The sequence below is a fragment of the Arachis stenosperma genome, chromosome 6 (genome assembly GCF_014773155.1).
Source record: "Arachis stenosperma cultivar V10309 chromosome 6, arast.V10309.gnm1.PFL2, whole genome shotgun sequence".
NCBI lineage: Eukaryota > Viridiplantae > Streptophyta > Magnoliopsida > Fabales > Fabaceae > Arachis > Arachis stenosperma.
In genome coordinates, this window is record NC_080382.1 from 2,467,667 (window position 1) to 2,478,646 (window position 10,980).

General features: G+C 27.2%; 1 protein-coding gene across 1 annotated transcript; it reads left to right on the plus strand.

Annotated features, from left to right (window-relative positions):
• Positions 1–1,031: 1,031 nt before the first annotated feature.
• LOC130936217 (transcription repressor MYB6-like) lies at positions 1,032–2,115 on the plus strand. The gene is made up of 2 exons (XM_057866253.1): positions 1,032–1,310; positions 1,394–2,115. Exons 1-2 carry the CDS (start codon positions 1,178–1,180, stop codon positions 2,080–2,082), a joined length of 822 nt encoding a protein of 273 aa, XP_057722236.1. The 5' UTR covers positions 1,032–1,177; the 3' UTR covers positions 2,083–2,115.
• Positions 2,116–10,980: the final 8,865 nt, after the last annotated feature.

The following is a 10,980-nucleotide window of genomic DNA, read 5'->3' on the forward strand; positions in this document are numbered from 1 at the left end:
AAAATAAACATACATAAAAAAATAATATTATAATTTAATGTTATGTTTTTTTTAGTAATTATTTATCTAAAAATAATTTTAATTAATATTATCCCAACAATATTTATTTTATCAAAATCAACTTTAATATAGAGTTGCTAAACATAAATCATATTGACACAAATTTATTTCTATCCAAAATTAATTCTATAAAATTACTTTAATTCAAATTCTAATTTGACAAATTAAACAACAATTTAAACACACTTTAATAGTACACTTATCATAAATCAAATTAGTTAGATTTGAATTTAAATATATAGGTTGAATGTCACATATTTAATAATCGTTATCTGTGTAATTACAATAAAAATTATTTGTATAAACTATTTAATGGCTTTTTAATGTATAACAATAACATAGTGTTACAAATTTCATAATAATTTTTTTTACATATAAGTGAAATTTATTACAAAAATATTATTTGTACACCAAAATCAGTCATTAAAATCAGTCACTAATATATTTGTATATAAATATATATGTGACTTAATTTATTTTTAATGTATATTTATATTCCAATATATATTTTATACTGATAACTAATTTTGGTGGTTAATTTTAATGAAAATATAACATAATTCAATTTATTAATATAGACCTAAAAAATGTATTTCTCAAAGATAAAAAATAGAAGAATATTTTATTTTGTACAATAAATTTTATGCAAGAAAAAATTCTCAAAATAAAAGTAATAACTATTAATATCAATAAGAAAAATATTAGGGGATAATGACTTTATTAAATAATGAACAATTATTAATCAAATAAAAACACACTACATTTTTAAATTAATTTTTTAAATTTTAATATTAAAATAACTATTCATATACTAATAAAATAAATATTTAATATATCTATTATTTATATTATTTAATATTTTTATTGTTTACCTATACTTTTTCTACGAAGAGAATATGTCATTGATTTTTATATTAGAACACCCCCGGTTTTACACTAGTTTTACTTTAAAAAGGAGGTCGTCACGGGAATTGGGTTATGATCATGAGGCATGAGCACACCTTAATACTCTGACATCCCTCTCCCCTCATTGCTCGGTTCTCTTGTTTTCTCTTCGCTCCACACACACACACACTCACACTCACACTCTACGGTACACCTTGTCCATCTCCAAGAGATGGTAAGAGCTCCTTGTTGTTCAAAAGTTGGATTGCACAGAGGTCCATGGACTCCCCGAGAAGATGCATTACTCACCCAATATATTCAATCCCATGGCGAAGGCCAATGGAGATCACTCCCTAAAAGAGCTGGTACCATTAATTGAATTTCCTATCAATCCACATCCACCTTTCTCGTCTATATATCCGTTGATTATTGTTGTATGTGTATGCAGGCCTTCTTAGATGCGGGAAGAGTTGCAGGTTGAGATGGATGAACTATCTGAGGCCAGATATCAAGAGAGGCAACATAACACCCGAAGAAGACGATCTCATCATTAGAATGCATTCACTCTTAGGGAACAGGTGGTCCCTCATCGCTGGAAGGTTACCGGGAAGAACCGACAATGAAATAAAAAATTACTGGAATACCCACCTCAGCAAGAAGCTCCTCAGGAGTCAACCCAAGAAGAAGAAGCAGAAGAAGAAAGACGCACAAGCAGAGGGAGAGGCAGAGACAGAGAAGAACAACAAGACCGTTGTTTATTTACCCAAACCAATTCGAGTTACCGCTATTCCAAGAACCAAAAGTACCCTAACCTTGGAATCCAATTCAGGAAGCGCATCAACGAGCCACGAGAAACAAGAAGTTGCGCAAGAGGTAAATAATATTGATGACGTCATGATTTGCGGTAACGACGAAGAAGATGAGGAGCTTGGACTATTTCTCGGTGGTGATGGTGAAGATCAATACCATATTGACCATGTAGTCAACGGATCTGATGACGTGGAATGCGGGTCCCCTGATTTTTTCGGGGATTGTGGATCCCTTGAGAAGTTATATGAAGAATACCTTCAGTTGTTGAACACGGATGAGGCCAATCCTGACCAATTGGATTCTTCTCCTAAAAATTTTCTACTGTAAAACTGTAAAAATACCCTTGTATGTAAAAATACCTTATGGAAAATATTAAAATAATAATAATAATTGGCCAAAGCCAAAATGTTATTTTATTTAAGACAATTTTTGGTGTCTTCCAATTGCGTGATAAATTTACTGAACTTCTCTTTTAAGGTAAATATTAAACATTTAAAAATTATTTATTTTTATATATTTTAACATTTTTTATTTTTTATAATAAATTAGACAATTATACGTAGATACTATAGTAATTATCTTGATTTAATTTAGGGTTTGGTTAAATATATTTTTAAAGCATTTAATATATAAAAAGAGTAACAAAAGTATTAGAGGATCAATATAATTTATTATTTTTAGTTTTTATTTAATTATTAATATTTAAAAATATATATTAAAAGTATTGTTATTTATATTTTTTTATCAATAATAGGCTTATTATTATAATTTTTGCAGTGAAAATACATAAAAAGTACATAGTATATATGGTGTAGTAACTTAACAAATATTTTTTAAAGAGATTTTTTTTATTCTCTTCGACAATGAAAAAAACTTATTTTTCTTCAAAAAAAATCTAAGTAACAAGTATATTATTAAATTACTAAACTAAAATATTAAGTTTATAAAAATAATAACAAAAAATAATAAATTTTATTAGTCTTTTAACATTTTTCAAATAGTAATATTAGGGACATGAACGAAGTTAGACCTTTTATTTAAAGGAGACCAATATAAAAATTATAGCTAAAGAGAAGGGGAAAAAATATAAAATCAGGCACGGATGGAGACTAGCTAAACTGTAAAATAAAGAATTTTGTATATAAAAATTAACAAGTTAGGGTGTATAACCCCTTTAGGGGAGGAAATAGCCGAGTTGAGCGAATTTCAACTTTGACAAGGCCGATGTATATTTTAAATTGATAGTCTAAGTTTAGATCTATATCTCTCATAGGTTATTTTTTTGTTTGGTTTGAGCTTACTCTTTTTAAATTTTCGGCAAATTCACGAATTTATTTAAAAAGCATATTTTATAGGTAAATTATTTTGTATTTGAAAAATTATTATAAAAGTACTTATTTTAATATTCATATACTTTTTTTTATTAGAAATAAATAAGGTGAATAATGATATTTTAAAATTTAAATTAAAATATTTTCTTTTAATATAAATATAATTTTTAAAATAGGACATCTTTTTTATTATATTAAATATAAAAAATTAAATAGTTTCAACTTTAAATTTTTTGTAAAATAATCTCTAATAATTTTATTGATTATTATTATTATTATTATTATTATTATTTAGTGACTATATATAAATCTAATGAATAAATTTATTATTATTTTTATCTAAAAAATACAAAAAATTATGATACAATATTATTATGTAATTAATAATAATAATTATTTTATTTTATTTTTTTGGACGGAAGACTGTGTTATGTCTAACGAAGAAAAATATTGGGTATTGATTTGTGTATTAATTTTTTTTAGGAACTAAAATATTCGTTTTTAAAATCTTTGAGAACTGATCTGAGTAATTATTCTATCGAAAAATAAACTAGGGACTGATTTATCTATCGGAATAAAACCTTGAGATTAATTTATATATTAATTTTTCTTAGAACGAAACTAAAATGTCTATTTTTAAAATCTTTAGAGACTAATTTAAATAATTCCTAAAAAAATACCCTTTAATTATTTGTTCTTTTAGATAAGAGACATGCCATTAGTTCCTTCAAAAACAATTTCATTAATTGAGATCATCATCATCAACAATAATAATAAATTAGTTAATTAAATAAACATAAGATTATTAATTAAAGAATTTTTATGCAAAATATATAAAAAATTAATTTTTAATTTATTTGTTATGTATTTACTAAAAATCTTAATTAATAATAATCTTTAATATATATTCTTAGTATACATATTAACTAAATCTATTAAATAAAATTATTTAACTAATATGTGTCTTACAAGAGCATATATTAAGCTAATATAACATTATTAATTATTTTTTATAAAAAAATATAAAATTTAAGTTCCAAATACATTTGTTATATATTTCTTAAAGTATATGATTTAAAAATTGTACTAATAGCATTTTTAATGTTTTTTTAAAGCACATACATATATACAATACAAGATTTAATTCCTTAAGACTTGTTTAAACATATAAATGAACTAATTATTTTTCCAACCTAAATTGGTTATTCTTATCAGACCTCTAAATAGATGATATTGTTATTTTTTTAGAGGATATAAAATAACGTTTGAACCTTAGCTTCTCACGTGCTTACCTGATAGTCACTCATCTTTTCAAGCCATTAAGTCGTCTGAATAAGAAACAAGTTAACAAGTTAGACTTTGAAGATTGAAGGCTTCAATCTGTATAGTAGTTTTAGTTATATTACATTAAAAAATAACAAATTGACCAATAGATAATAGGAATCAATTTTTCCTCAACTGCCAACTAACTGACAAAAAATTCAAGTATAATTTTTCAAACCCACCAGGAAGTTAACTAGAAAAAGTAACTTCAGATAATAATGATTGATTGAGCTGCTATAGCTAAATAAACTCACTCATTCGTTTTTTAAAATTATTTTTTTGTCTTTCTTTTTAACATTATGCAATTTCACCCACTACTATTAGCCATTATTTACCACCGTCGGTCAGCCACTTGACTATTGTCGTCTCCAACCAGTTTAAATTTTTAACAATAAATCATAAATTTTTAATTTTTAAATTCAATTAGTTGTTTTACTCTCAAATATTTTTTTTTTAAGTTTTAAATATTTTTACCTATTTTAATTTTAGATGTTTCTTTTTAATATTCTTTTCTTTAATTTTTAATTTTTGGTTGGTTTTAAAATTAGTTTATTTAATTAATGTTATTTTTTGGACTTTTTCATAATTTTTATTCGTTAAGAAAGAGAAAGAAAGAAGAAGAGAAAAAAGAACAAAAATTTATTAAATATTATTATTGGTGAAGACCAAATAATAATAATAATAATAATAATAATAATAATAATAATAATAATAATAATAATAATAATACTTAATGATAGTACACATATCATGCAGAACATAACTAAATAAATGATGATGACGAAAAAATATTTTAACAATTACAAGAAGAAAAACACGTATAGAACACTCAAATTTAAAGTTATTAGTGTTTTTTTAATAATATTATGGAAATACAAATTTTTTGAAACTACATTAATTTTGTCTTGATATAGATTATGACAGAAAAAAATTAATAGTATTAAACTATTTTTACAAAAATATCGTAGGGGATAAAAATTTTGGTTGATTAAAAAGATTAAGGTTTTTGTAGATAAAAAATTAAATAATAAATTTTTTAGTTATTATTTCGATGTGAAAGAATTTAATTTTTTACTAATAATTAATTTTAACATTCATTAACTGAATTTTGAAAGAATTTAATGTATATACTTTAACATTTGATTAGGTATTAAGTCTATTGTACAAATAAAAATAATTAATTTTTATGTTTGTTATTTAAAAGTAATCATTTTTCTATATATATAAAAAAAATAAGTAAAAATATAGACTAGAAAAGATAAGTGATAAAAATTGAAACTAGATAAAAAAAACTAAAAAAATATGCCTATAATAATAATAATAATAATAATAATAATAATAATAATAATAATAATAATAATAATAATAATAATAATAATAATAATAAATTTATGTAAATAATATTATAAAATTATTTTTTAGTTAAATTTAATTATAAATTTAATATATTTTTATAATTTTATAAATTTATTTAAATTATATTATTTTATTAATTTTATTTTTTGTAGAATAGAAATATAGAGAAAGATAGAGAATAAAAGAAAAAAAGAGAGAAATATAAAAAAGAAAGAGAGAAGGAGTTTGTGAATTTTAGAAGAAAAAAATTTATTTTAGTTATAACATAAGAATATTTCGTGACATATTTTAATTTATTAAATTAGTAATATAAAATATAAATTATAAGTTATATAGAGAGTGGGAAGGGTAGAAGAGAAATAGAGAAGGAAAGAGATATAAATAAGAGGATGGAGGAAGAAAATTTATAAATTTTGGTGGAAAATATTTTTATCTCAATTTTAGTAAAAAAGTAACATGTGATATATTTTGGTTGTTAAATTAGTAATATGATATAGCTATATTTTAATTTTAATTTTAATTATAATTGAAGAATATTATATTATATATTTTTATTGTTAAATTTATAATTAATTATTAATAATAATATATAAGAGAAATAGAATGAATAAAAAAATAAAAAATAAAAAAATAGAAAACTCTTTAATTTTATTAATTTTAGAAAGAATGATTGGATTTCAATTATAATAAAAGAATAACATATAATATATATTAATTATAAAATTAATAATAATAAAAAATATATGGTGCCAGAGTTTCATATGTCACTGTCACTTTCAATTTGTATTTTAAAATTGAAATATAGTATCTTTTTTTGTAACGTCTCTTTTAGTAAAATACCTTACTTAAGTCATGATATTTTTACTAAAAAAAACATTATGTAATCATTTTTAATATTAACTACTTAATTACTGAACTTTTATATTGATATCGCGTCCTAGTTTTGAGAAAATGTCAAAAGTTTTGTTTTCTATTTTTATTCTTTAAAGTCATATATCAAAGATTTTTAAATAATGATAATCACATAAATACTATTAATAATAAATCTAATACAAGTAAATTCAAAATAAAATTCAAATTTAACATACCACACTTATTTATTTTTCATCATCATCATTATTATCGTCATCTTTTTTTTTCTTATTCATTTTTTTCTTCTTATTTTACCTTCTCAAATTTTTTTTGTTTTACTCTCTTAACAAGAATAAAAAAATCAAACAAAGAAAAAGAAACACGCTGCGAAATTACTTGGAAGAGAATGAACCTATATTCACTCAACTAAAAAAAAAAATAAGAAAAAAAAGAAGAAAAAATGCATTAAAAAAATATTTTATGCATTTGTAGTAAAACTTTGGTGTAGAGTTCTGAATCTAAATTATTATTGTGATGAATCTGTTTCATTCTCGTTTTGGTGTATTTTAAAAAAATTTTGGTGTATCTTGAAAATCTTTCGGTTTATTTTAAAAAAATTCGATGTATTTGTATTCTCATAAGTTTTGCATAATTCAAAATTCTTCTTCTTTTCCTTCTATTTTATCTTTTTAAGTTTCTTCTTATTTTACTCTCTTAACAAAAATAAAAACAAAAAAATTAAACAAAAAAGAAGAAAAAACACATAATGTTGCAAAATTACTTAGAAGATGATGAATCTACATTCATTCAACTAAAAAAAAAAGAAATAAAAGAGAAAAGAAGAAGAAAAAATGCATTAAAAGAAATATTTTTGTGCATTTGTAGTAAAATTTCGGTATAAGAGTTCTGAATCTGAATTATTATTGTGAAGAATTTGTTCCATTCTTGTTTTGGTGTATTTCAAAAAACTTTCGCACTACAAGAAAAAAGGCCTATGGCCACGCTTTTTTTTTTGCTACGCTTTAAAAGCGTGGCCAAAAGTAGGCTATGGCCACGCTTATGCGTGGGTGGCGTTTGAATAGAGATTTTGCCACGCTTTTTTTTGCTACGCTTTAAAAGCGTGCCGAAATCTCTCTATGGCCACGCTTTTATGAGGGTGGCAGTTGATGTGAGATTTACCCACTTTTTTTTCTGCCACGCTTATAAAGCGTAGCCATAGAGAGATTTCGGCACGCTTTTAAAGCGTGGCAACAGAAATTTGTTATTGTGGCATTTTAAAAGCGTAGCCGTTTCCTGCAAGCCTTTTGGCACGCTTTAAAAGCGTGGCCAAAAGGTTTCCTCAGAAAAAAAAAAAATTAAAGAAGCTAGCTCGCGATCGAATTAACAAACACGCTCCTAACTCTCCTTCGTTTCTAACACTTAGAGAAAAACACTCCTAACTTTTGCCCTAACTCCTCCTTCGAAACCCCCAATGGCAATTGCAACCACCAATCTCCTCCTTCTTTGTGCCTCACCGCTTCCCCCTCCGAAAGCCCTAGCTAACCCCTGCCCTCACCGCGATGACAACACTCCAACGAAGAACGACGACGCTCTCCCTTCCGCGCTGCCGCTCGCTTCCTGCTTCTTCGCTTCCGTGAAGAACGACGAAGCCCTCCCTTCCGCGCTGCCGCTCGCTTCCTGGTTCTTCGCCTCCCTGAAGAACGACGAAGCCCTCCTTCCCGCGCTGCCGCCCGCTTCCTGGTTCTTCGCTTCCGTGAAGAACGACGAAGCCCTCCCATCCGCGCTGCCGCTCGCTTCCTGCTTCTTCGCTTCCGTGAAGAACGACGAAGCCCTAACATCTGACGAGGTGGAAAAGCGCCATTTCCAGCTTCGAATAAGGCTGTAGGTTTCTCCTCCTTTTGTTTTTCTGCAGTCAAATTCATGAGGATGACTCTAAGTTTTCAGTCTTTTTATTTTTTTATTGTTCATTATTTTGATTCTCATGCATTTCTTCAGGAGAAGGTGATGAGGAATCCGTTAGTCGAGAACCATCCTAAGCAATTCGGGATCAGAGGAGCAGAGGAAGAAGAGGATCCTCAAGCAGAGGTTGAAGGCTCCACCAGCTTTGAACTAGTTCACCACCCTTGACAAGAACCTAGGTGCGTAAATAAGTATCTCCATTTTGTTTCATTTACCCTGTTTTATGTTTGTGTAATGCTTCAAGTGTAGTAATATTTCCCTCTTATGGCAATTAGATGATGCTTCTGATCACTTTATTTTTCTATCTAATTGCATTTAACTTCATTTTTGCAATTTCACCTTTTGGAAATGATCTCAGTTTCAGAAAAGGAAAGGGAAGCTTGAAAGCTAAACATGTATATGGTGAATGTTTTTAAGTTGTAGCTTCATTTTCTGAGAGAAAGAGTGCATCCTGTTGATCTTGTTGGTGGTGTTGTTTGACTTCTCAAAGTTTTATAAAAACTATTTTTCACTATTTTTGGATGTCTAGATTGAGAGCAGAAATTTATGTAAATTATTGCCATTTCTACAATAAATACTGTCGAATTCGGTTCAAACTCTAAATGATCATTTTGAGTTTTAGAGACTTCTAACTCTTATTAACTCTTGATTCTACCTTATTTTAGTTACTTAAACTTGTCTAGCTTAGTGTCACAGCCCCAAGAGCTAAGCTCTTGCCATTATGAAAAGCTAAACATATATATTAGTTTCACTATGATGCATTATTCTTTCATTACTTATATGCCAAAACTTTAGTGTGTTTGATGTATTATCTTGCTGTCACTTTAAATAAGAATTGAACGCATATAGAGTTATTAGTCAAGAGCATTTTTTTTCTACTTTATTAACTCATTTGGGTATTAATTACTGCAGCTTAATAATGATTTTCTACTGGCTCACTATATCTTCATTTTGGTTATTTTAAATTGGTTTCTGTGATGGTTACTATAGGTTCATTTGAGCTATCATGTCCTATGTTCATGTGTGTAAGTTTAGGTTTCTGCACCAAACATGAGTTCATGGTCGTATGTTTTCATTGTGTTTTGCTTTATTTGACTGAGTCTTAGTAGAAATGAAGCAGGAATGCACCATTTGGAAAAGAAAGGGCACTGGTTTCAAACCCAATAGAGTTGACCATCTGAAATTTGAAAAGGAAAATAACACATAAAATTTGAGTTTGTTTTAAGACCATCAGCCAAAAGATTTTAAAATTCTGCATTGGAATCAGGGTTGGTTGTTGAGCTGATTTATATTTTATTTATGTAGGGGAAGCTATTTTGTTCCTAATTTTGTTTATTTTTCTATTTTATGTCAGTAGAAGAGTTAGAATGGGTGCGAAAATGGTGTTTCTTGTGAATGATTGTGATTCTTTTATTTCCCCAGCTGTTAAGACAAGAAGTTAAAATAAATGAACATAAAAATTTAGTTTCCAAGTTTATTTGCTTTTAGTTTTCAGATGTTTACTACCCTTGTTTTTGGTAGTTTTCTTGTTTCTCACTCTGGTCTCATTTGTTTCAGTTTCACCCAAGGCACCTAAACTAAAGCCAATAGCAGGTTTGTCAATTCCATTTTGTTGGATAAGAGAAACAAAGCCCTGGTTCTTGGTCTTTAATTGAGCCAAGTTCATTCAAAGTCAGAGGGAAAAACTGCTTTAGGTTGGTACAAAATACTTGTTTTTGTATACACACCATTTTGGGGGGATTAATGATTAACCTTTGGGTTATGATCACCCTCATGTTGAGGATATCATGACAAAAACAAAATTTTTCATTATTGATAGTGCTAGAATTCATTCTTGCTTGGACTTGGTTGGCAGGGACAAGAAGAAAGAATTTGCGCCAACCAATGCTGCTTTCTATTCCCTTGGAGCAGACCTCTTTCTGTCTCAGCTAAAAACTGAACATATTGCGCGCTGTTTAGGAGTTCCTTCTATCAGCATACCTGGGGATGTTCCTTCTATTCTCATTGTAAATATTCAGGTAGCTGCATATTTCCTAGTCTAGATTGAACTTCAACTGAGAATTTCTTATAAATTATGATTATGATTTAGGAGAGAGATAAGGGGGTCCTTTTTTTTGTTCTGAGATTTTTGCTCCCTAAAACCAAAAACCTTGTTTTGCATTCATCTGATTTGCAGAGACTATAGCAACAAGGGACCAACCAAAAACCAAGAACAACAACTTCTTCTTAAGAACTGTGTAGAGAGAGAAAGTGGCTATTTTTCTCTTTCTCTCTCTTTGTTTTGTGTTTGTCTGTGGAGAGTACATGCAAAACAGTGAACTTTGAGAATTAGATAGAGAAACAAGGGAGTTTGAAGGTTCTAGTTTCAATTTGCAAAAGCTGCCCAACAAGTACTATTGTTGTT

What these genes read in the sequence shown, in the direction of transcription:
- LOC130936217 (XM_057866253.1), top strand. Translation starts at nt 1,178, where the DNA reads ATGGTAAGAGCTCCTTGTTGTTCAAAAGTTGGATTGCACAGAGGTCCA. An exon ending in ATCACTCCCTAAAAGAGCTG is followed by an intron (nt 1,311 to 1,393) that starts GTACCATTAATT and finishes ATGTGTATGCAG; the next exon opens with GCCTTCTTAGATGCGGGAAG.